Below are 26,764 nucleotides of genomic sequence, written 5' to 3'. Positions count from 1 at the left end.
ATTCTTTGTTTTTGTTTGTAAAAAATTGTTATGGGAGTTCACTATGCCAAAAATAAAGCTATTCTTTTTTTATTTTTTTTTATTTTTTGAGACAGGGTTTTGCTCTTGTTGCCCAGGCTGGAGTGCAATGGCGCTATCTCAGCTCACTGCAACCTCTGCCTCCCAGGTTCAAGCGATTCTCTTCCCTCAGCCTCTCAAGTAGCTGGGATTACAGGCGCCTGCCACCGTGCCCAGCCAATTTTTTTGTATTTTTAGTAGAGACAGGGTTTCACCATGTTGGCCAGGCTGGTCTTGAACTCTTGACCTCAGGTGATCTGCCCACCTTGGCCTCCCAAAGTGTTGGGATTACAGGCGTGAGCCACTGCACGCAGCCCTATTCTTAAATTATTATTTTCTTGAGATACACTCTTAGAAATGGATTTTCTAGGCCAGGCGTGGTGGCTCATGCCTGTAATCCCAGCACTTTGGGAGGCCGAGGCGGGTGGATCACGAGGTCAGGAGATCAAGACCATCCTGGCTAACATGGTGAAACCCCATCTCTACTAAAAATACAAAAAATTAGCCAGGCGTGGTGGCGGGTGCCTGTAGTCCCAGCTACTCGGGAGGCTGAGGCAGGAGAATGGCGTGAACCTGGGAGGCGGAGCTTGCAGTGAGCCCAGTGAGCCACTGCATTCCAGCCTGGGCAACAGAGTGAGACTCTGTCTCAAAAAAAAAAAAAATGGATTTTCTAGATAAAAAGGTACATTTTAATGCTTTTAATGATATATATAGACAAAATGTTTTCCAAAAAGTTTGTATCAATTTGCTCTGCCATCAGCAGTGTATTCTAATAACCAATTATATCACATTCTTGCTAGCATTAAATTTTTTCTTCTCTAATTTATGGAGTTAAAAATATTAGCATTTCTTTAATTTCCAGATGGGTTAGACTTAAAACAATTTTAAATGACACATAATAATTGTACACATTTCAGGGTACATGTGATATTTTGATACATGCATACACTGTGTAATGATCACTTAAGGGTAATTGGGATATCAATCCCAATTGGACATTTATTATTTCCTTGTATTGGAAACATTTCAAATCTTCTCTTCTAGCTATTTTGAAATATACAATAAATTATTATTAACTAAATAGTCATCCCACTGTGCTATTGAACACTAGAATTTATTCCTTCTGTCTGTTTTTTGTACTCATTAATCAACTTCTCTCCATTCCTCACCTCTCACCCAGTCTTTCCCCATCTCTGGTAACCACCATTCCATTCTCTACCTCCATGTGATCCACTTTTTCTGTTCCCATATATGAATGACAACATGAAATATTTGATTTAGACTCCTTTAATGTTTTCATTTCTGAATTGTGTGTTTCCATCTTTGCTTCTGTATCATTTTTATTTCTTTTCTAATCAGTTTGAGTTCTCTGTATAACCAAAATATTAACTTTTTATCATTTGCATTGGCTTTTCAGACATATGAATTAATGTTTTAACTTAAAAGTTCTATATTTGTATAAATATTTTCTTATCAAAAGTTCCAGTTTTTCTAGTTTAACGTAATTACTGCTTTAATCTTTCAGGAACATATTGAATGCAAATTGAATAAATGAGACCATTTTTTCTAACTCCTATTTAATTATGCAATATAAACCACTGCAATCAATATATAGACCATTTCAATTACCCCCCAAAACGTCTCATGCCTCTTTGCAGTTAATCCCCAACTCCCACTCCCAACCCCAGACAAACATCAATCTCATTTCTGTCATTCTAGACTTGTTTTGCCTTTTTTAAGAATTTCGTATACATTTCATATGCTATGTATGATACTATATTTTTGTATCTGGTTTCTTTCATTTAGCTTAATGCTTTGAGATGCATCCATGTTGTTGTGTATATTTCTACATTTTTTTTTCTTTTTGTTGCTAAGTTGGATTCCATTGAATGGATATAGTTTTCCCATTTATCTATTGATGCACATTTGCGTTATTTCCAGTTTAGGGCTATTACGAATAAAGTTGCTGCGAACACTTCCGTATAAAAATCTTTTGTGGATATTTTTGCATTTCTCTGGGATAAATACCTAGGTGTAATTGCTGGGCCCTGCGATAAGTATATATGTAACTTTCTAATAAACTGCTAAACCTTTTTCAAATTGACAGCATAATTTTACATTCATATCAGCAATATATGAAAGTTTCAAAGTCTTTATTAATTTTTTCATTCAATTTGCTTTGATTTTAATTTGCTCTTCTTTTTCTAGCTTCTTAAGTTGGAAGCTTAAATAGTTGGTTTTAGATTTTTCTTCTTATACAATTGTATAAAGCTATGCATTTCTGTCCAAGAACTGCTTTAGCTGCATTCCACAGATGTCAATACACTGTGTTTTTATTACCTTTTGGTTCAAAATATTCCCTACATTTTCTCATGATTTCTTCTTTGTCCCATATGTCATTTAGAAGTGTGTTTTTTAATATTTCCAAATATTTTATACTTTTCTAGTTGTTTTCTGGTTGTCTGATTATTATCTAATTTCAGTTCAGTTATGGTCAGAGAATACACTCTGTAAAATTTCAATCTTTTGAAATAAAGAGAAACATCTTTTATAGTCTGTCTTGGGAAATGTTTCACATGCACTTGGAAAGAATGTGGATTCTGCCACATTCTTAAATACTCCTTAAAAGGTCAGTTAAGTTAAGGTGGTTGATAGTGTCATTTAGATCTTTTGTACTTTTACTGATTTTTACTTAGCATTTTTATGAATTACTGAAAGAGAGGCTTGAAATCTCTATCTATGATTGTGGATTTGTCTGTTCTTTCTCTCTTTTTGTCAAATTTGGCTTCGTGTATTTTGAAGCACTATTATCAGGTACATACATATTTACGATGATTATTATTATCCTCCTGATGTATTCATTCTTTTATTATTATGGAATGTCTTCTTTGTCTCTAATAATACTCATTTAAATATTTGTTTTGTCTAATATTAATATAGCTACTTCAGCTTTCTTAAGCTCTTTGTTTGCATGGTATATCTTTTTCCATTCTTTTACTCTCAACCCTTTTGTGTCTTTGTATTTGTAGCGTATATCTTGTAAACAACATATAGTTGGCTTTTGCTTTTTATGCAGTCTATCAATCCAGTCTCTGACTTTTGATGACTAAAGTTCATTTACATTTAATATAGTTATATAATTGGATTTTGCTTTGCTATTTTTCTCTTGGTTTTCTATTTATCTCTTTTTTTTTGTCATTGTTGTTCCTTTGCTACTCCATTATTTCTCCATTCCTGCTTCCTTTTATGTTAATCATGTATATTTAGTATTTCATTTTAATCCTCTGCTGGCCTTTTAGCTTTACTTATTTGCATTTTTTAGTGGTTTCTTCAGATATTAAACAATGCATTGTTAAATTGGCAAAATAGAGTTAACGTTGAATTCCTTCAAGTAAAACAAGAACCATGCCACAGTTTAGTCCCCTGTTTGTTTTTTATCATATAGTTATGCTAATGTACACAATAAACCCAACAATACAGTTTATCATTTTTGCTTTTAATGGGCACATGCCTTTTAAAGAATTTTTTTTCCTGTAGATCCAAGTTATCTTTTGGTAGTATTTCTTTTTAGCCTGAACAACTTCCTTTAATATATCTTGTGGTTCAGTTCTGTTGGCAACCCATTCTCAGTTTATATTGATCTGAAAATGTCTTTATTTCATACTCATTTTTGAAGTAGAGTTTCATTGTATATAGAATCAGTGCTTGACAATTTGTTTTTCTAGCACTTTAAGTATGTCATTTCCATGTTTTATGCCTCCTGTTGCTTAGCTCTCTCTTGCGTCCTTCCAGGATTTCCTCCCTAAATTTCCAGCTGCTCTGCCAGCTCTGAACCCCACCCTCGGCCACCTTAAATCTTCAGGACTGCAGCCATTTGCCAGTGTTGGGGTGGGAGTGGGGAAGTTGGAAAACACTCTCAGACCAAAACAGTTAAACATTTTCATAATTCTTATGCATTGCAGGTACCTTCTTTTAAGAGGAAACTCTGCCCCAGTTTCTGCCTCCTTTTGTTCACCTTCCAGGGCCTTCAAATAATTGTCCTTATATATATTTTTTCCAGTTTAATACTCATTATCTGTGGGAGGGTTTGCCCAACTACTTCATGTCTTCATCACAATTGAAGCAGGCATCAATGGTCTCTTAATTTTGCTTATTATTTTTTCTTTTCCTTTATTAAATTTAACAAACTTTCCTCTATGCCCGTGGATTTTGATTTATAGTTAGAAACACTTTCTCTAGCCTTGAGTTATAAAAGGACTCTCTCATATTTTCTTACAGTGCTTTTATAGTTTCCTTTTTAAAAAATTTAAATCCTTGAATAATTTGGAATTCATTCAAGGGTAGGGTGTCATAAATAGATCTGACTTCATAGTTCCGTCCCAGATGTCTATCCATTTGTCCCAACACCATTTGTTAAATAGTCCACCTCTTATCCTCTGATGTGAAATGTTACTTAGGTATTCAGATCTATTTCTGGACTTTCTTTTCTCTTCCATTGGTCTGCGTTTTCATATGCCAGAACCACACTTTTTAACTATCAAGATTGTCTAATGTTGTAATGTCTAGGAGTGCTAGAGGTTCCTTTTGAGAATTTTTATGGCCCTTGTTGGTTTATTTTTTCATGTAAATTTTATAGTCAACTTGGTTAGTTTTATTGACATGATGAAAGGATTTATAAATTAACCTAGAGGAAACTGACATCTTTATGAGGTTGGAACTCATTGAGAACATGACATATTTTTCATTTGTTAAAATCTTCTTTTGTGTTCCTCTAATTGCTTTAAAGTTTTCTTCATACAGATCTTCCACAATTCTTGTTAAATTTGTTTGTGAATTTTACTGTTTTTTGTTGCCATTATAAATGTGGTCTTTTCTTTCATTATGCCTTGTAACTAGTTGCCTTGTTATATAAAACTATATATATATATGTACATCAGTATTGTACATATCAATATTTTATATATATATAAAATTGTGTGCTATTTTTGATAAAATTTGTTGTCAGCATTTGTTTACTCTTTTGATGACGTATGGCTCCTCCCCATCTTTCCCATGTATTAAATTTTTTTTTTTTTGAGATGGGGTTTCACTCTTGTCACTCAGGCTGGAAGTGCAATGGCGCGATTTTGGCTCACCACAACCTCCTCCTCCCGGGTTCAAGCGATTCTCCTGACTCAGCCTCCGGAGTAGCTGGGATTACAGGCATGCGCCACCACACCTGGCTAATTTTGTATTTTTAGTAGAGATGGGGTTTCTCCATGTTGGTCAGGCTGATCTCTAACTCCCGACCTCAGATGATCCACCCGCCTCGGCCTCCCAAAGTGCTGGGATTACAGGCATGAGCCACTGCGCCCGGCCTTGAAATGTTTTTAATAGCATGGAAATGAGGTATTCTGGGAGAAAGAAAGAGAGAATTATCCAGTAAAGTGATTTATATCTGCAAATCTTTTGGAGAGGGATATAAGGAATTAGTGAAATGGGAAGGAATTCATTTATTAATAGCTTTTTCATTTTTCATTGGTAATCTTTTTCAGTTTTAAAATTTCTCTGAATATTTTGCTATATTCTTCTCATTTATCATTTTGTTCATATGTTTTCTTTTTTCTGTGATTAGATTTGCCAGAGGCTTGCCTATTTTTATGTTTTTTTAAACTATATCTTAAATTCCATTTTAAAAACTATTCTATAGTTTTTCTATAACTATGTCTTAAATTCTATTTGTCTTAAATTCTATGTTTTTCTAAAACTATATCTTAAATTCTATTTATGTATTAAATTCTATTTTTATTTTATTACTATTTTTTGAGACAGAATCTCGCTTTCTTGCCCAGGCTGGAGTGCGGTGGAGCAATCTCTACTCACTGCAGCCTTCGCCTCCTGGATTCGGGAGATTCTTGTGTCTCAGCCTCCCAAGTGACTGGGATTACAGACATGCACCACTATGCCTGGCTAATTTTTGTATTTTTAGTAGAGATGGGGTTTTGCCATGTTGCCCAGGTCTTGAACTCCTGGACTCAAGTGATCCGCCTGCCTAAGCCTCCCAAAGTGCTGAGATTACAGGCATGAGCCACAGCACCTGGCCTTAAATTCTATTTAAAAATATAATATTTTTGGCCGGGCGCCATGGCTCACCGCCTGTAATCCCAGCGCTTTGGGAGGCCGAGGCGGGCAGATAACCTGAGGTCGGGAGTTCAAGACCAGCCTGACCAACATGGAGAAACCGCGTCTCTACTAAGAATACAAAATTAGCCGGGCATGGTGGCACATGCCTGTAATCCCAGCTACTCAGGAGGCTGAGGCAGGAGAATCGCTTGAACCTGGCAGGCAGAGGTTGCAGAGAGCAGAGATGATGCCATTGAACTCCAGCCTGGGCAACAAGAGCAAAACTCTGTCTCAAAAAAAAAAAAAAAAAAATATATATATATATATATATATATATATATATAAAATATTTTTCCTTCTGCCTTCTTTTATTTTCTTCATTATACATTCAATAGGACATAACATTTTCTAAAATATGAATTCGAATGTTTAGTTCAGGCATTTTCCTTCTTTTTTGTTTTTTACTTTATTATTATTATACTTTAAGTTCTAGGGTACATGTGCACAATGTGCAGGTTAGTTACATATGTATACATGTGCCATGCTGGTGTGCTGCACCCATTAACTCGTCAATTAGCATTAGGTATATCTCCTAAAGCTATCCCTCCCCCCTCCGCCCACCCCACAACAGTCCCCAGAGTGTGATGTTCCCCTTCCTGTGTCCATGTGTTCTCATTGTTCAATTCCCACCTATGAGTGAGAATATGCGTTGTTTGGTTTTTTGTTCTTGCGATAGTTTACAGAAAATAATGATTTCCAATTTCATCCATGTCCCTACAAAGGACATGAACTCATCATTTTTTATGGCTGCATCGTATTCCATGGTGTATATGTGCCACATTTTCTTAATCCAGTCTATCATTGTTGGACATTTGGGTTGGTTCCAAGTCTTTGCTATTGTGAATAGTGCTGCAATAAACATACGTGTGCATGTGTCTTTATAGCAGCATGATTTATAGTCCTTTGGGTATATACCCAGTAATGGGATGGCTGGGTCAAATGGTATTTCTAGTTCTAGGTCCCCAAGGAATCGCCACACTGACTTCCCCAAGGGTTGAACTAGTTTACAGTTTAGAGTTCCACCAACAGTGTAAAAGTGTTCCTATTTCTCCACATCCTCTCCAGAACCTGTTGTTTCCTGACTTTTTAATGATTGCCATTCTAACTGGTGTGAGATGGTATCTCATTGTGGTTTTGATTTGCATTTCTCTGATGGCCAGTGATGGTGAGCATTTTTTCATGTGTTTTTTGGCTGCATAAATGTCTTCTTTTGAGAAGTGTCTGTTCATGTCCTTCGCCCACTTTTTGATGGGGTTGTTTGTTTTTTTCTTATAAATTTGTTTGAGTTCATTGTAGATTCTGGATATTAGCCCTTTGTCAGATGAGTAGATTGCAAAAATTTTCTCCCATTTTGTAGGTTGTCTGTTCACTCTGACGGTAGTTTCTTTTGCTGTGCAGAAGCTCTTTAGTTTAATTAGATCCCATTTGTCAATTTTGGCTTTTGTTGCCATTGCTTTTGGTGTTTTAGACATGAAGTCCTTGCCCATGCCTATGTCCTGAATGGTAATGCCTAGGTTTTCTTCTAGGATTTTTATGGTTTTAGGTCTAACATTTAAGTCTTTAATCCATCTTGAATTAATTTTTGTATAAGGTGTAAGGAAGGGATCCGGTTTCAGCTTTCTACATATGGCTAGCCAGTTTTCCCAGCACCATTTATTAAATAGAGAATCCTTTCCCCATTGCTTGTTTTTGTCAGGTTTGTCAAAGATCACATAGTTGTAGATATGTGGCGTTGTTTCTGAGGGCTCTGTTCTGTTCCATTGATCTATATCTCTGTTTTGGTACCAGTACCATGCTGTTTTGGTTACTGTAGCCTTGTAGTATAGTTTGAAGTCAGGTAGCGTGATGCCTCCAGCTTTGTTCTTTTGGCTTAGGATTGACTTGGTGATGTGGGCTCTTTTTTGGTTCCATATGAACTTTAAAGTAGTTTTTTCCTATTCTGTGAAGAAAGTCATTGGTAGCTTGATGGGGATGGCATTGAATCTATAACTTACCTTGGGCAGTATGGCCATTTTCACGATACTGATTCTTCCTATCCATGAGCATGGAATGTTCTTCCATTTGTTTGTATCCTCTTTTATTTCCTTGAGCAGTGGTTTGTAGTTCTCCTTGAAGAGGTCCTTCATGTCCCTTGTAAGTTGGATTCCTAGGTATTTTATTCTCTTTGAAGCAATTGTGAATGGGAGTTCACTCATGATTTGGCTCTCTGTTTGTGTGTTATTGGTGTATAAGAATGCTTGTGATTTTTGTACATTGATTTTGTACCCTGAGACTTTGCTGAAGTTGCTTATCAGCTTAAGGAGATTTTGGGCTGAGACAATGGGGTTTTCTAGATATACAATCATGTCATCTGCAAACAGGGACAATTTGACTTCCTCTTTTCCTAATTGAATACCCTTTATTTCCTTCTCCTGCCTAATTGCCCTGGCCAGAACTTCCAACACTATGTTGAATAGGAGTGGTGAGAGAGGGCATCCCTGTCTTGTGCCAGTTTTCAAAGGGAATGCTTCCAGTTTTTGCCCATTCAATATGATATTGGCTGTGGGTTTGTCAGAGATAGCTCTTATTATTTTGAGATACGTCCCATCAATACCTAATTTATTGAGAGTTTTTAGCATGAAGGGTTGTTGAATTTTGTCAAAGGCCTTTTCTGCATCTATTGAGATAATCATGTGGTTTTTGTCTTTGGTTCTGTTTATATGCTGGATTACATTTATTGATTTGCATATATTGAACCAGCCTTGCATCCCAGGGATGAAGCCCACTTGATCATGGTGGATAAGCTTTTTGATGTGCTGCTGGATTCAGTTTGTCAGTATTTTATTGAGGATTTTTGCATCCAAGTTCATCAAAGATATTGGTCTAAAATTCTCTTTTTTGGTTGTGTCTCTGCCCGGCTTTGGTATCAGGATGCTGCTGGCCTCATAAAATGAGTTAGGGAGGAGTCCCTCTTTTTCTATTGATTGGAATAGTTCAGAAGGAATGGTACCAGTTCCTCCTTGTACCTCTGGTAGAATTTGGCTGTGAATCCATCTGGTCCTGGACTCTTTTTGGTTGGTAAGCTATTGCCACAATTTCAGAACCTGTTATTGGTCTATTCAGAGAGTCAACTTCTTCCTGGTTTAGTCTTGGGAGGGTGTATGTGTCGAGGAATTTATCCATTGCTTCTAGATTTTCTAGTTTATTTGCATAGGGGTGTTTGTAGGATTCTCTGATGGTAGTTTGTACTTCCGTGGGATCGGTGGTGATATCCCCTTTATCATTTTTTATTGCTTCTATTTGATTATTCTCTCTTTTCTTCTTTATTAGTCTTGCTAGGGATCTATCAATTTTGTTGATCCTTTCAAAAAACCAGCTCCTGGATTCATTAATTTTTTGAAGGGTTTTTTGTGTCTCTATTTCCTTCAGTTCTGCTCTGATTTTAGTTATTTCTTGCCTTCTGCTAGCTTTTGAATGTGTTTGCTCTTGCTTTTCTAGTTGTTTTAATTGTGATGTTAGGGTGTCAATTTTGGATCTTTCCTGCTTTCTCTTGTGGGCATTTAGTGCTATAAATTTCCCTCTACACACTGCTTTGAATGTGTCCTGGAGATTCTGGTATGTTGTGTCTTTGCTCTCATTGGTTTCAAAGAACATCTTTATTTCTGCCTTCATTTTGTTATGTACCCAGTAGTCATTCAGGAGCAGGTTGTTCAGTTTCCACGTAGTTGAGTGGTTTTGAGTGAGTTTCTTAATGCTGAGTTCTATTTTGATTGCACTGTGGTCTGAGAGACAGTTTGTTATAATTTCTGATCTTTTACATTTGCTGATGAGAGCTTTACTTCCAACTATGTGGTCAATTTTGGAATAGGTGTGGTGTGGTGCTGAAAAAAATGTATATTCTGTTGATTTGGGGTGGAGAGTTCTGTAGATGTCTATTAGGTCCGCTTGGTGCAGAGCTGAGTTCAATTCCTGGGTATCCTTGTTAACTTTCTGTCTCGTTGATTTGTCTAATGTTGACAGTGGGGTGTTAAAGTCTCCCATTATTATTGTGTGGGAGTCTAAGTCTCTTTGTAGGTCACTCAGGACTTGCTTTATGAGTCTGGGTGCTCCTGTATTGGGTGCATATATATTTAGGATAGTTAGCTCTTCTTGTTAAATTGATCCCTTTACCATTATGTAATGGCCTTCTTTGTCTGTTTTGATCTTTGCTGGTTTAAAGTCTGTTTTATCAGAGACTAGGATTGCAACCCCTGCCTTTTTTTGTTTTCCATTTGCTTGGTAGATCTTCTTCCATCCTTTTATTTTGAGCCTATGTGTGTCTCTGCACATGAGATGGGTTTTTTCCTGAATACAGCACACTGATGGGTCTTGACTCTTTATCCAATTTGCCAGTCTGTGTCTTTTAATTGGAGCATTTAGTCCATTTAAATTTAAAGTTAATATTGTTATGTGTGAATTTGAGCCTGTCATTATGATGTTAGCTGGTTATTTTGCTCATTAGTTGATGCAGTTTCTTCCTAGCCTCGATGGTCTTTACAATTTGGCATGATTTTGCAATGGCTGGTATCGGTTGTTCCTTTCCATGTTTAGTGCTTCCTTCAGGAGCTCTTTTAGGGCAGGCCTGGTGGCGACAAAATCTCTCAGCATTTGCTTGTCTGTAAAGGATTTTATTTCTCCTTCACTTATGAAGCTTAGTTTGTCTGGATATGAAATTCTGGGTTGAAAATTCTTTTCTTTAAGAATGTTGAATATTGGCCCCCACTCTCTTCTGGCTTGTAGAGTTTCTGCCAAGAGGTCCGCTGTTAGTCTGATGGGCTTCCCTTTGTGGGTAACCCGACCTTTCTCTCTGGCTGCACTTAACATTTTTTCCTTCATTTCAACTTTGGTGAATCTGACAGTTATGTGTCTTGGAGTTGCTCTTCTCAAGGAGTATCTTTGTGGCGTTCTCTGTATTTCCTGAATCTGAATGTTGGCCTGCCTTTCTAGATTGGGGAAGTTCTCCCGGATAATATCCTGCAGAGTGTTTTCCAACTTGGTTCCATTCTCCCTGTCACTTTCAGGTACACCAATCAGACGTAGATTTGGTGTTTTCACATAGTCCCATATTTCTTGGAGGCTTTGTTCATTTCTTTTTATTCTTTTTTCTCTAAACTTCCCTCCTCGCTTCATTTCATTCATTTCATCTTCCATCACTGATACCCTTTCTTCCAGTTGATCACATCAGCTCCTGAGGCTTCTGAATTCTTCACGTAGTTCTCGAGCCTTGGCTTTCAGCTCCATCAGCTCCTTTAAGCACTTCTCTGTATTGCTTATTCTAGTTATACATTCGTCTAAATTTTTTTCAAAGTTTTCAACTTCTTTGCCTTTGGTTTGAATTTCCTCCTGTAGCTCGGAGTAGTTTGATTGTCTGAAGCCTTCTTCTCTGAACTCGTCAAAGTCATTCTCCGTCCTGCTTTGTTTCGTTGCTGGTGAGGAGCTGCGTTCCTTTGGAGGAGGAGAGGCGCTCTGCTTTTTAGAGTTTCCAGTTTTTCTGCTCTGTTTTTTCCCCATCTTTGTGGTTTTATCTACTTTTGGTCTCTGATGATGGTGATGTACAGATGGGTTTTTGGTGTGGGTGTCCTTTCTGTTTGTTAGTTTTCCTTCTAACAGACAGGATCCTCAGCTGCAGGTCTGTTGGAGTTTGCTAGAGGTCCACTCCAGACCCTGTTTGCCTGGGTACCAGCAGCGGTGGCTGCAGAACAGCAGATTTTCGTGAACCGTGAATGCTGCTGTCTGATCATTTCTCTGGAAGTTTTGTCTCAGAGGAGTACCCGGCCGTGTGAGGTGTCAGTCTGCCCCTACTGGGGGGTGCCTCCCAGTTAGGCTGCTTGGGGGTCAGGGGTCAGGGACCCACTTGAGGAGGCAGTCTGCCTGTTCTCAGATCTCCAGCTGCGTGCTGGGAGAACCACTGCTCTCTTCAAAGCTGTCAGACAGGGACATTTAAGTCTGCAGAGGTTACTGCTGTCTTTTTGTTTGTCTGTGCCCTGCCCCCAGAGGTGGAGCCTACAGAGGCAGGCAGGCCTCCTTGAGCTGTGGTGGGCTCCACCCAGTTCGAGCTTCTCGGCTGCTTTGTTTACCTAAGCAAGCCTGGGCAATGGTGGGTGCCCCCCCCCAGCCTCCCTGCTGCCTTGCAGTTTGATCTCAGACTGCTGTGCTAGCAATCAGCGAGACTCCGTGGGCATAGGACCCTCCGAGCCATGTGCGGGATATAATCTCCTGGTGTGCTGTTTTTTAAGCCCGTCGGAAAAGCGCAGTATTGGGGTGGGAGTGACCCGATTTTCCAGGTGCCGTCTGTCACCCCTTTCTTTGACTAGGAAAGGGAACTCCCTGACCCCTTGTGCTTCCCGAGTGAGGCAATGCCTCACCCTGCTTCGGCTCTCACACAGTGCGCTGCACCCACGGTCCTGCACCTACTGTCTGGCACTCCCTAGTGAGATGAACCCTGTACCTCAGATGGAAATGCAGAAATCACCCATCTTCTGCGTCGCTCACGCTGGGAGCTGTAGACCGGAGCTGTTCCTATTCGGCCATCTTGGCTCCAGCCTGACCGCATTTTCCTTCTTGTTGTAAATAATAAAAATATTTATAGGGACAATGCTTAGGGGTACAGCTTTGTCTCTGTCTTGTAGGTTTTAATATGTGGCATTTCAATTTTTAATATTTTCTAAATGTCTTTTGTATTCTTATTTTCCCTTCCTCTTTGGTTCAGTTTCTTGCAGATTCTTCTTTAAGGATGTTTATAGTAACATTTGTGGTATCTGACTTGGCAAGTTGCAAGTATTGTACTACATTTCCCACATTAGTTACCCTTGTAGCTGTACATTTCCTTTCAGATCCTCTAGTAATTCAAAGAGACCCACTCAGGTTCAGGCAAATATAAGAAGCTTCTTGTGAATGGAATGGCTTATCTAATATTTCTAAAATGACTGGAGCAATGACTTACTGTTTCTAAGGCTTGAGGGACTTGGGCGCACAGGCAAAAAATCACTACCGCTAGAGGTATGATGGTGAAAGCTGGCTAGCAGCTGTTTGTACCTCTGGTGGGGAGTAGGACTGGGGACTCCCAGACCTTGCAGGCACTTATTAGGGAATATAACATCATCAGGAAAGGGTCTATGTGAACAAGGTTGGATGCTCCAAGGAAAAATGGACTGATGACCCTGGGAGGCTTTCCTCCTGGAATCTGGGCAATGCCCACTCTCATCATGCTTCTTTAGAACATGTTCTTATTTTCAAATGTTTTCATAGATTTTAAATGGGAATTTGGGAAGGCAGTCTCCAGTCACTTCCACCCTACCTTTTTCCTGGAAGTGTTCTCTAAATCATGTACACATCTATTCTCCTTTACTTGGCTCTAGTGGTTTCTGGGACACCGGTTAGAGGTCAGAGTTTGAAAACTGCCCTTTCTTTGACTATAAGGTCTGGTTTGGTCTATATGTCTCTGGAGAATTCTTCTCCCTTCTAGGTGGTGTCTTTGTAGGGACTGTCTGTCTCTGTTGCTGGGTGGAACCTGGAACCTGGTTAAGGCTGGCCAGTGGAGGGGCTGTGCCTTGAGGAGGGCACAGATAGCCCCAGGAATAGGTGCCATCCTGGCAATGTCCTTGGGGAATGTGGTCTCCCCTTTGGAGTTTTGGCTGTTGCATGAGGTGCTAACTGAGTGCAGGGGTTGCTACTCGTTGCTTACTGCAGCTTCCCTGGAAGCCTTTGATCAGGAGGGCAGGACCTATGGAGGAGACAGATCAGGAGAGTGCATTGTTTCCACAGCTGCGGTTTGCTCTGCCTAGCCCTTGTGGTGAGATGCAAGGAGCCTTCTTTCTCTATTATGGGAAGGTAATTTGCTCTGAGGCCATTTTCACTATTAAAATACCCATAAGGCAGGGAGGAAAACCCCTCTTTAAGCAGAGCGGCAGGAGTCAAGGGTGGGGAAAGCTGTTGCTCTCCCCTGGAAGTTTTGGATGAACAGTGGGTACATGAATGTGGGGTGGGAGGAGGCACCCCACATTAAAATGTCTTCATACAAGGAGGCATGTAATTTCCTCCTGGTGGGCATGGCTTTACTCCACATCAGATGTCATTTTGATCTGCCTATCCCATCAGTGGTCAGGCTTCAGCTGGAAAAGAGAGAATGGTGGAAGTAAGAGGTGGGAGACTAGAATGTCAGGCAGAAACAGCAGCGACAGTCTGCTGTCTCATTTGCTTAAGATCTGTATGAAGACTTGAAAAATCCCACAAATCTGCAATTGCAGATTTTTATCAAAGCATCTATAACTTTATAATTTAAAACTGGTATTAAAAGATGTTGCCTTTTAAAACTCTTTTAATGCCTGTTTATATGAGGACATTTTTAACAACCTCCTGCAACCCTACATTCACACACACATATTTTAGGACAGACATTATTTAATCTGATATGCTCATTTGTCACACAAAAGGTGAGCAGCTCAGAAAAAGCCTGAAGCAAGGAGGAGCTCTTGCCTGTAGCAGCCTCATGACCATTTCTGCTCTTGGACTTGGCTGCTTTGAGTTTTTTCAAGTCCTCAAGGCCTTTGTTCTTTAGCTTTCAGGGCTACTATGACTGGATAGTTTACCAGAAAAGGTCCACTTCTTTTACTCTGAACTGATAAGCTGTTTAACTGAATTGCTTGTTTCTGTCCCAAGTGAGCGTGTGTATGTGTTTGTGCTTGCAGACTCAGTATTTTTGCAGCTTGGGATTATAATAAAAGATACGAGATTTTTTTTTTTGAGACAGCAGATAAAAAGGGAAATAAATTAGAGAATTATCTTAGTCAATTTTATGTTGTGATAACAAAATACCACAGACTGGATAATTTGTAAAGAATACAGATGTATTTCTTACAGTTCTGGAGACTGGGAAGTCCAAGATCAAAGGGTCTGCATCTGGTGAGGGTCTTCTTGCTGCATCATCCCATGGCAGAAGGCAGAAGGGCAAAAATGTGCACATGAGAGAGCAAGGGTAAAGAGGCCTGAACTCACCTTTTATCAGGAACCCACTCCTGAGATATTGGCATTAATACATCACAAAGGAAGTATCTTCATGGCTTAATCACCTCCTAAGGGTCCCACCTCTTAATACCATAATAATGCCAATTAAATTTCAACATGACTTTTGGAGGGAACATTCAAACCATAGCAAGGATAGAATACGATGGAAGATTCAGGGAAGAAAAAGGAATGGCCCAGTTTTTATTAAAATTGTGACAAAGTACACATAACATAAAAGATACCATCTTAACTATTTTAAGTTTATTGGAATTAAGTGCATTCACAGTGTTGCACAACGTTATCATTATTCATCTCCAGAACTCTTTTCATCTTGCAAAACTGAAACTCTATATCCATGAAATACCAACTCCCCATTTCAATCTTCCCCTCAGCCCCTGCCTCATATAAGTGGATCACACAGTATTTGTCTTTTTATGACTGGATTGTTTCACCTTGCATAATGATTTCAAGGTTTATACATGTTGTAGAATGTGGCAAAATTTTCTTCCTTTTTCAGGCTGATTAATATTCCATCACATGTATATACCACATTTTACTCTGAACTGACAGGTTGTTTGACTGAATTACTTGTTTCAGTCCCAAACGTGTGTGTGTGTGTGTGTGTGTGTGTGTGTGTGTGCGCAGACCCAGTATTTTTGACAGTGTGGGAATATAAAAAAGATGTAAGCTATTTTCTTTTTTTAGGAGATTGTCTACTTATCTGGCAAAGGGCATTTGGGTTGCTTCCACCTCTTTGTTATTGTGAACAGTGCTGCTATGATCATGGGTAGGCAAATAAGTTCTTGAGAACCTGCTTTCAATTCTTTTATACATATACCTAGAAGTGGCTTTGCTGGATCATATAGCAGGTCTATTTTTAATTTTTGAGGAGTCTTCATACTGTTTTCCATAGGGATTGCACCATTTTACAATCTCATCAACAGTGCACAAGTGTTCCCATTTCTCCACATCTTCATCAACACTTGTTATTTTAGGTTTTTTAAAAAATAGTAGCCATCCTAATGGGCATGAGGTCATCTCTTTGTGGTTTTGGTTTGCATTTTTCTAATGGTTAGTGATGTTGAGCATCTTTTCATATGCTCGTTGGCCATTTGTATTTCATCTTTGGAGAAATATCTATTCAAATCCTTTGGTCATTTTTTAATTAGGTCATTTAATTTTTTATTGTTGAGTTGTAGGAGTTCTATTTTATTTTATTTTATTATTTTATTTTATTTTATTTTACTGTAAGTTCTGGGATACAGGTGCAGAACATGAAGGTTTGTTACATAGCTGTATGTGTGCCATGGTGGTTTGCTTCTCCATCAACCCATTATCTAGGTTTTAAGCCCCACATGCATTAGGTATTTGTCCTAATCCTCTCCCTCCCCTTGCTCCCCACCCCCAACAGGCCCCAGTGTGTGTTGTTTCCCTCCCTGTGTCCATGTGTTCTTATTGTTCAGCTCACACTTAGAGTGAGAACATGCAGTGTTTGGTTTTCTGTTGTCAGAGTTATTTACATATTCTGGATGTTAACCCCTTGTTAGGTATATGACTTTCAAATTTTTCTTCTATGAGTTTTATGTTTTTCAGGTCTTACATTTAGGACTTTAATCCATATTGAGTTAATTTTTTATATAGTGTAAGTAAAGATTCTAACTTCATTTTTTGCAAGTGGAGATTCAGTTTTCCCTTTACCATTTGTTGAAAAGACTGTCCTTTTTCCAAGGACATTGCCAAGACTATTCCATAGTCTTGTCACCCTTGTGGAAAATAATTTGGCCATATATGCAAAAGTTTACTTCTGGGCTCTCTATTCTATTCCATTGGTCTATATGTGTCTTTATGCTAGTACCACCTTGATATGGTTTGTCTGTGTCCCCACCCAAATCTCATCATGAATTGTAGTACCCATAATCCTAACGTGTGGTAGAGGGCCCTGGGGGGAGATAATTGAGTCATGGCGAGGGTTTCCCCCATGCTATTCTCGTAATAGTGAGTTCTCATGAGATCTGATAGATTCATTAGGGGCTTTCCCCTTCGCTTCACTCTCATTCTTCTCCTTCCTGCTGCCGTATGAAGAAGGACATGTTTGCTTCCCCTTCCACCATAATGGTAATTTTTCTGAGGCCTCCCCAGCCATGCTGAACTGAACTGTGAGTCAATTAAATCTCTTTCCATGATAAATTACCCTATTTTGATTACTGTAGCTTTGTAATAAATTTCGATATCAGGAAGTGTGAGACCTCACAATTTGTTTTTTTTCAAGATTGTTTTGGCTATTTGGGGTCACTTGAAATTCCATATGAATTTTAGAATGGATTTTTATATTTTTGTAAGAAATGTCATTGGGAGTTTGATAAGGATTGCACTGAATCTGTAGATCACCCTGGGTAGTACGATATCTTAACAATATTAAACCTTCCAATCCATGAACACAGGTATGAAAAAATTCAGCTATTTGCTTGTCATTTACTCTCTTCATTGTTCTGTCACCATTGTCTCCTTCTGTACATCAGAGTGACAGCTCTAGAATGGTGGTGACAAAGTACAACCTCCAGTGCTTGGGTCTCATGTTACCTGAAACTGTTCTCAAGAATATGGACATAAAGCTAGGCCTTGAAATGCAGCTTCACAATTTATCTCTGGGCCTGTTTCTCTGAAATTCTAAATACCAAGACTTGCTTAAAAAGCTTGCATTTTTGAACTCTGGTTTGCTGAAGACCAGAATGTTAAATGTCACATTGAAATGGAAAAAAAAAATCAAGGCCAGTAAGATAGAAGGGCTCTTTGCTTTTCACATTGTTTATCATGTTTCTTCCTGTTGTAAATGATTTGCTTTTTAGGTGTGTCTTCACTGGGATTTATATTTTTGAAGCTTTGATTAAAATATTGGCAAGAGGTTTCATTCTGGATGAGTTTTCTTTCCTTCGAGATCCATGGAACTGGCTGGACTCCATTGTCATTGGAATAGCGTAAGAATATTAAAGATGTTTTTGAAGAGACTTGGAGTGGGAAAGAAGCCCCTTTGCTTCCATCAGAGCTCTGTGTGGATCCATTTGAGTGGCTGAGTATGGCCTAGTAATGCCTAGAGCTCTGAGTGCTGTGTTGGTTGGCCCTGAACAGCACGTGCAGCCAATTGGCCAGAGGCCCCCACACACAAAGCCATTTCTAGGTCAACACTCAAGTTCGTGTTCCTTCAGCCATTTACTCAGCAACACTGGCCTGTTATGGGCCAGGCTCTATGCAAGATACAGGGGTGTGCCAATGAAATTAAAAAAAAAAAAAAAGACATGGTTTTCAATCTTATGAAGCTCACAGTCCGGAGGGGAAAAGTAACAATTAATGGCCCTGAAAATATGGTATGATGAGTACCAGGATAGGGGCTATACATGTATTAAGCTGTCAGAGAATATAGGAAGAACAAAGCAGTCTAAAAAATCTTTGGCTGCTACAAGGTTACAAAGAGCTTTACTCCTGTTTACTTCTAGAAGTTCTGTAGTTTTGGCTTTTATGTTTCAGTCCATGGTCCATTTTGAGTTAATTATTATGTATGGTGTAAGGTGAAGGTCGAAGCTCTTCCTGAAGGAAAGACACTGATTTGGAATCTGAATGATGAAATGGAGTCGGCAAAAGAAAAAATAAGAAATGCAGTGACACATTGCCAGCACAACAATAGTAAACCTGGCATCATTCAATATGTACCAGGCATTATGTTAAGCACTTTGCATATTTTTTCCTATTTAATATTCACAAAAGCCCTTGGAGGTAGGTGCTAGTAATTTCAGAGTTTTACATTTGAAGTTCAAAGATTGTGTGCTCTTCGTTATTGAAAGGTGGTGAAGCACAGTGGTTTAGAGTGTGGCTCTGGAGCTACACTGCCTGGCTACACATTCAGGCTTGACCATGTAGTGGCAGGAGACTTTAGTGAAGTGCCTTGGGGCATGGAACTTGTCAGCCACTCAGTAAATATTTGAGAGGACTTCTATTATTCATGGATGTAGCCACAACTACATGAACTATTTCAAGGAGTCTTCATCTGTGTCCACGTATGAAGGTGAACTGAGAACAGCCTCCTCCGCAGTTCATAGCAAGAACAGTGGTATTGCCAGATCCTAAGATAAAGGTGGGGCTGGAAAGGTGAGGCTGTCGATTTCACCTTGGAGGTCACAGGCCCCAGGCTGAGCTTACTTGTGGCTTTTGTGGAGATGTGCAGTGCAGCTGCAGGACTGAGCAAGCCCATGCTTTCCCTGTGCTTTGTCTTGTAGGATTGTGTCATATATTCCAGGAATCACCATCAAACTATTGCCCCTGCGTACCTTCCGTGTGTTCAGAGCTTTGAAAGCAATTTCAGTAGTTTCACGTAAGTCACTCTCACTTTCCACACTGGCTCCTATTTAGAAAGAATGTTAATTTATATTTAAATTTTTTCAAAATGTCATCATGTAAACCAAAAACAAACAAAGCCTGCTTTACAAATTTATTTGATGGTCTAACTGATAATTATTGAGCACCTAATATGTCCAGGCACTGTGCTAACTGCTTGAGATCTAGTAGTAAGCAAATGGATACGGACTCATGGAGTTTTACCTTCTATGGTAGGGGGTGGGGAGACAGACACGAAGCAACAACTATAATAAATAAGTACATTATGTAGCATGTGAGCAAGTGCTATGTGCCAGGGAAAATATAAAGAAAAAGTAGACACCATGAGGGCTATGGGAAGTCACAGGGTACAGGGGAAGCAGGTTGCAGTTTTAAACAGTGATCACGATAGTTGTCATTGAGGTGAGAGGTGGCAGAGATTTGAAGGTGGCAAGGGAGTGACACAAGCAGATATATGGGAAAGAGTATTCTGAGCATGGGAAACAGCCAGCACAGAGATTGAGGAGTAGCAAGGATGAGGATGGGACTGGAAAGGAGAGGGTGAGAGGCCAGGTAGAGGTGGGATCATAGAAGTGAAGGGGGGCCGGGTACAGTTGCTCACGCCAGTAATTCTAGCACTTTGGGAGGCCAAGGTGGGGAGATAACTTGAGGCCAGGAGTTTCAGAACAGCCTGGCCAATATGGAAAAGCCTCGTCTCTACAAAAATACAAGAGTTAAGGCCAGGTGCAGTGGCTCACTCCTGTAATCCCAACACTTTGGAAGGCTGAGGCAGGTGGATCACCTGAGGTCAGAAGTTTGGTATCAGCCTGATCAACATGGAGAAACCCCATCTCTACTAAAAATACAAAAGTAATCAGGTGTGGTGGTGCATGCCTGTAATCCCAGCTACTCAGGAGGCTGAGGTGGGAGAATCACTTGAACCTGGGAGAGGGAGGTTGCGGTGAGCCTGGATCGCCCCATTGCACTCCAGCCTGGGCAACAAAAGCAAAACTGTCTCAGAAAAAAAAAAAATCAGGTGTGGTGGTGAGTACCTTTAATCCCAGCTACTCGAGAAGCTGAGGCAGGAGAATTGCTTGAACTTGGGAGGCAGAGGCTGCAGGCTGCAGTGAGCCGAGATTGTGCCATTGCACTCCAGCCTAAGGTCTAAAAAAAAAAAAGAACTGAAGGGGAGTCTTGTAGGCACAGGGAGGATATGCGCTTCACTCTGAAGAAATGGGAGCTGTTGTGTGGAGAATGGAATGTAGGGGAGATGGGAGAAGCAGGAAGACCTCCTGCTACAGGGAGCACGGTGGACTAAAGATCCCGGCTTCCACCTCTGTGGATTCCCCACTGCATTCATCCACATGCCAAGATCGTGCCTGCCCTGCACAGTGTGTGTGGGTTCTAGTGCTGGCCCATTCCTGAAGCATATGGGATTCTTCTAATAGGAAACTTTGGCTCAGGGACTCTCCAGCGACCTGGCTGAGACTCCGACAGCTGCACTGCAGTCTGAGGTTCTTCCTATCCAATCCTCCTCCCTTGTCTGTCTCTCAGACATCAAACTTGAGCTGCAGTCTGAAGTTTCTCCCTGCCCACTCCTGCTCCCCCCACTCATCTTTCACAGGCGTCCTCCCAACCCCCACAAATCTCTGGCACATCTGATCTCAGAATGTCTGCTCCTCAAAACCCAAACTGACACAAGAGACCATAATCCAAGCAAGGGATGGCAGTGCTCTCTGATCAGGTAGTGGTAGTGGAGTTGGTAGACACTGGTCTGATTCTGTGTCAATTCGAAGGTAGAAACAATAGCATTTCCTGACTGATCAATTGTATACATGGTGTGAGCAAAAGAGAGGAGTCAAAAATGACTTTTATACCTGATGTCACTGATTGAGACAGAGAAGGCTGTGAGAGGAGCAGGCCTTGGGGTCAGATTACAAGCTAGCTTTGAACATGTTATGTTTGAGATGGCTGTGAGACCACCAAGGGAAAGGATTCAGTAGGAAATTAGGTATATATGAGTCCGGGAGTCCAGGGAGAAGTCAGAGCTAGAGATACCATTTCAGGAATCAAGGGTCTATAGATATTTAAAGCCGTGAGATCTAAAGAGATCACCAAGGGAATAAGCACTGATGGAGAATAGAAGAGGACCAAGGTCTGAGCCCCAGGGTACTGAAACATGAAAGGGAGAAGAGGAGAAACCAGGGAAGGAGATGAGCAGCAGCCACCTGTGAAGTAGGAGGGGAACCAAAGGTGGTCTCCTGGAAGCCAGGTGAGGAAGTCATGTTAGCCCTTCGGATCAGGATGAAGCCAAGGTTGGGTGTGAATATGAATTTCTGTTTATTAAAAATGAGGTTATTATAGCACACCCTTTTCCTCTCCTTCCCCTTTCCTCTCTTTTCTTTACTAAAACAAACAAACAAAACAGTTTATTATCTTCCCTCTCTGGACTCCTTTCCCCCCACCTTCTCCCCTTCCCTTCTTTTCTCTTCTATCAGTGGCTTTGGCAAACTGTAAAAAGACATGGGAACTATTTAGTTGTGCTGATGATATAGACATAAACTATACCGCATGGCCCCAATACCTAAACTCCAGTCCTTTCAAACAGAAGCAGTAGGTTATTTTTTGAAACTTCAGGAAAGCAACTGAATAGTGATAAAGAAACTGGTAGTCAGAGGACACTTTATATACAATTTATCTCTTCTCCTTCTCCTCCTCCTCCTCCTCCTTCTCCTTCTTCTTTTCAAGTAGGACTTTGTTTTCCCAGGTAGATTTAGGAGCTTTCTGCATGAGCTGAGCCCCTTTTATTTTCACGTAAGTAAATACACATTCAGGCAGTCATTTAGCAGCTTTCATGTCCCCTTCTTCATCTCCACACAGGTGAATATAGTCTCTATTTTGGCCCATTAAATGCACTGAGATGCCTGGATGCTTTTTGGAAGTAAGGGTGTGAGGCACAATCTTTTATGAGACTATTAAAAAATGATCCAGGAATCACAATCATCACTCATCCACATTTCTTGCTTTGGAGAAGCCTCTTGTTATAGATTAAAATCTGCCTTGGGTGACACTGTAGTAACCTCTGGTTTGCCTTCAATTGGTGATATAGTAAGTGTCCCAGCTTGGCCTCCAGGTTCCTGCTATCTGGTGTTATACTTTGTGGGAAGCCCATCCACTGAGGGCTTGGCCTCCCACTGTACGCTGCCATGTGCTCTCACCTGTACGCTAATCAATTGAAATTTTGTCACTTAGTGTCATTCCATGCCTTTCAATCACATCTGGGAGTTTATCTCTCCAGCTATCTTGAGACTCAGTGGATTGCTGAAGTTGACTTGTTCTTTTTCCAGCTCTGTCCAGTGACATCATATTGGTAGCTTGAAATCTACCATGGTGGTGAGTGGGGATCAGGATCTATACCACAGAATTCAGAAAACAAGGAAACCTGTAAATGCTATAGATCAGGGCTCTCCTGCCTCCTTCTTGAAGAGCCAGTTTTAAATATTTACTAGCATGCCACAAGATTATTTATTTTGTAACTTTGGCAGCTTAACAGTGTGCCATGGACATAGTAGGTGCTTAATAAATACTTCTTGAATGAATGAATGAATGAAAAGAAAACACCCTATTCTAATTGGTAATCTGAGTTTTCCCTCCCAGGATATCCTCATAATTTGGGTCTAGACAAATCTCCTTCATCCCCTATACCCCACAATTTAGCTGTGTCTCATGGTACTCAAGTACTTTGACAGTAGACAGTGTCTACTAAATGTTAAATACAGGTCTATTTCATTCTCTAGTGTGGCCCCAGCTTAGATGGTGCCTTTGCAACTGTCCTCAACCTATGCCTTGAGTCCGTGTGGCATGTTTCTATTCAAAGCCTCCTTGCTTGCTCCTCATAGCAGCACTGAGGCAGGCATAGGGCAGGAATAGAGAGATTGAGTCTCAAACTTGTTGACTGCTTTGATGACACTCAGCTTCCAAGGCACAGAGTTGGAGCACAAACTCAAGGCATCAGAATCATAGGCTAGGCTGGAGTCCAGTTCCAGCCTGCAATTTGACAGTTTCCGAGACTTCAGTTGCTCCTTACTTGGCCTTTGTGAGTGTCTGGCTGAGGGGGATGGGCTTCTCCCCAAGCCTGTCCTCTTTCTCAGGTCTGAAGGTCATCGTGGGGGCCTTGCTGCGCTCTGTGAAGAAGCTGGTCAACGTGATTATCCTCACCTTCTTTTGCCTCAGCATCTTTGCCCTGGTAGGTCAGCAGCTCTTCATGGGAAGTCTGAACCTGAAATGCATCTCAAGGGACTGTAAAAATATCAGTAACCCGGAAGCTTATGGTAAATACCCAACCTTTCTTTCACTCCTTGGTTTTTGCATGGTTAACTTTTCCTTATCCTCACTTGTCCTGCCTTCACACTTCCCTTACAGAGTCTCTTAGCAGCAAGGGAGGACTTCATCCATCCAGGGTGCTCCTGTGGGCAGATGCATTTCCTAGAGAATTGCCTCATTCTTTGGGTTGCTGTGGAGAAGGAAAGTCTTGAAATCACATCCACAAGAGCAATTCTATGCTGTCCCATCCCTTTGCCATTTAGATCTCTGCCCACTTCTTTGTACTGATTTGCAGAAGTTTTTAGAATGCTTGGATTTGGCTAACGATAATCAGCAGCTTCCCAGCCCCACTCCTCAAGTATTTCTCCAATGACACGTCTTTTTTTTTTTTTTTTTTTTTTTGCACTCTGTCACCAGGCCGGAGTGCAGTGACGTCGCCTCACTGCAACCTCTGCCTCCCAGGTTCAAGTGATTCTCCTGCCTCAGCCTCTCAAGTAGCTGGGATCACAGGCATGTGCCGCCACACCCAGCTAATTTTTGTATTTTTAGTAGAGACGAGGTTTCACCATGTTGGCCAGGATGATCTCCATCTCCTGACCTCATGATCTGCCCACCTCAGCCTCCCAAAGTGCTGGGATTACAGGCGTGAGCCACCATGCCCGGCCAACAACACTTCTTTCAGTGCCCACCCTCTCCATGCTGAGGTTGACCCTACACCTACTCCATGTGTCATGAATCTCATGTGACTACACTCTCTTGATGTCTCTCATGGGATGGGTCTGTGTCCAGCTTCCCCCAGGGAGGATCTTCGGTTCAGTATTATTTAAGAGAGGCAAAGTGGTGGTGGTGATGTCACTGCTTCCTCCTCCAACTTCTCCTTCCTTCTTCTTTTCCCTCCTTCCTTCTTGCTCCTTCCAGAGGTCTTGGGCTCCAGTTTCTCTCTGGACACACCTCCTTTAATCATTTTAGAAGATGTAGAAACATCCATTTTCAAGCATAATCTGCATACTTACTATTCTCTTTCCTTTCGATGTTTTTTTTTAAAATCTGAATTTATGACTTTTTCCTCTCTCAGACCATTGCTTTGAAAAGAAAGAAAATTCACCTGAATTCAAAATGTGTGGCATCTGGATGGGTAACAGGTAAGAGGTTTATAATCATTTTCCTCCCAAGAAGAGTACCTCTAGACCTTTTAGAATGGTGTGGCAAACAGTCTTTAATGACTGGTGGACACAGTGATGGTAGTTCTCACATAATTATTTCATGTGTCTAAACATGTTTAGACTTGTGTTATTAAATTAAAAAATCATTTCCTGGTGTTTAAGGCAGCTTTACTCCCTAGTTATGTTAAATTGGAAGCTTATAAGAAACCTACTGAAACAGTGATATTTCAACTTTATGGAGTAGGTATTCAAGACTTTCAAAGCTGAGAAGGGATGTTATGACTGAGAGCCCTGTGAGGCCCTTGTTTCCTGTTCAGTGGCATTGCCCTGCTGCAAGAGTATCTGAGCATGCTTCTTCTCTTTGTTGACCTGTTGACAACTATTGCCTCAAATTACAAACACAGTTGAACATACATCCACTTACACTTGCCCCAACAGCTGCTGGCCCTCTGCTCCAATGGGGAAACTCTTTTTTCCTTCAGGATAGCGGTGCTTTCTATTGTGAAAGATTCAATTCAGTGAAGATTTATTGAGTGTATTTCAAATTAAGATAATATGCAAGGTACTCTGATGAAATAGATGACATTCATTCCTAAATTACAAATAGATAACAAGAATCTACAGAGTGCCAAGCCCTGAGTTTGCCTCAAGGAATGCAATTGTGAACAAGGCAGCTCCACACTTTTGGATTTGATGTCTTCTAGGGAAGACAGATGCACAGAAAATGCAGTTATGTGTTGCATAATGATATTTAGGTTGATAATGGTTGATATATATGATACTGGCCCCATAAAATTATAATACTGTATTTTTACAGTGCCTTTTCTGTGTTTAGATACACAAATTATTACCATTGTGCTACAGTTGCCTACAGTATTCAGTATAGTAACACGCTGTACAAGTTTGTAGCCTAGGAACAATAGGCTATGCCACATAGTCTAGTTGTGTAGTAGGCTATACCATCTAGGCTTGTGTGTACACTCTATGATGTTTATACAACAAAATTGCCTAACTACACATTTCTTAGAATGTATTCCTGCTGTTAAGCAATGCATGACTACTAGAAAGTGTGATGAGTGTTATAAGGGTGATGTGCAGGTGCTGAGAGGTATGATGGGGTTGTGACCTTGTCTGGAAAATTAGGGAAGGCTTCTCTCATTCCATTTGCAAGACACGATAGGCTTTAATCTAATATGAAGCTTACTGAGCTTTCTAGAATGATTCCCAACAGAACACACTGCATTGATCTTGTTGAGGATCATTCTAGAAAGAAAAACTGTCTTCCATGAAACCGGTCCCTGTTGCCAGAAAGGTCCCCAACATTTTGGCACCAGGGACTGATTTCATGGAAGATAATTTTTTCATGGGCAGGAAGTGGGGGTGGTTTTAGAATGAAACTGTTCTACCTCAGATCATCAGGCATTAGTTAGATTCTCATAAGGAGCGTGCAACCTAGATCCCTTGCATGCGCAGTTCACAATAGGGTTCACACTCTTACGAAAATCTAATGCTTACCACTGATGTGACAGGAGGTGGAGCTCAGGTGGTAATGCTCACTCGCCTGCTGCTCACTTGCTGTACAGCCTAGTTCCTAGCAGGCCATGAACCAGTACTGGTCTGGGGCCCGGGTTTGGGGATCCCTGTCTTAAAGGGAGCCCGACAGCTGCTGCATA

General features: G+C 40.5%; 1 protein-coding gene across 3 annotated transcripts in view; it reads left to right on the top strand.

The window, feature by feature from the left end:
- Positions 1 to 26,764, top strand: part of SCN11A (sodium voltage-gated channel alpha subunit 11) — a 110,620-nt gene that overhangs the window by 10,638 nt on the left and 73,218 nt on the right. For all 3 annotated transcript variants that reach the window (XM_054681698.1, XM_016940747.4, XM_016940746.4), the window contains 4 exons: positions 18,087 to 18,215; positions 19,509 to 19,603; positions 23,757 to 23,936; positions 25,004 to 25,070. In XM_054681698.1, the coding sequence (XP_054537673.1) occupies positions 18,087 to 18,215; positions 19,509 to 19,603; positions 23,757 to 23,936; positions 25,004 to 25,070 (471 nt within the window). The remainder of the gene's footprint in view (positions 1 to 18,086; positions 18,216 to 19,508; positions 19,604 to 23,756; positions 23,937 to 25,003; positions 25,071 to 26,764) is intronic.

Source organism: Pan troglodytes, chromosome 2, assembly GCF_028858775.2.
Source record: "Pan troglodytes isolate AG18354 chromosome 2, NHGRI_mPanTro3-v2.0_pri, whole genome shotgun sequence".
Lineage (NCBI taxonomy): Eukaryota > Metazoa > Chordata > Mammalia > Primates > Hominidae > Pan > Pan troglodytes.
The sequence above is the reverse complement of the archived record's forward strand: the minus strand, read 5'-3'. Positions and strand labels throughout refer to the sequence as shown.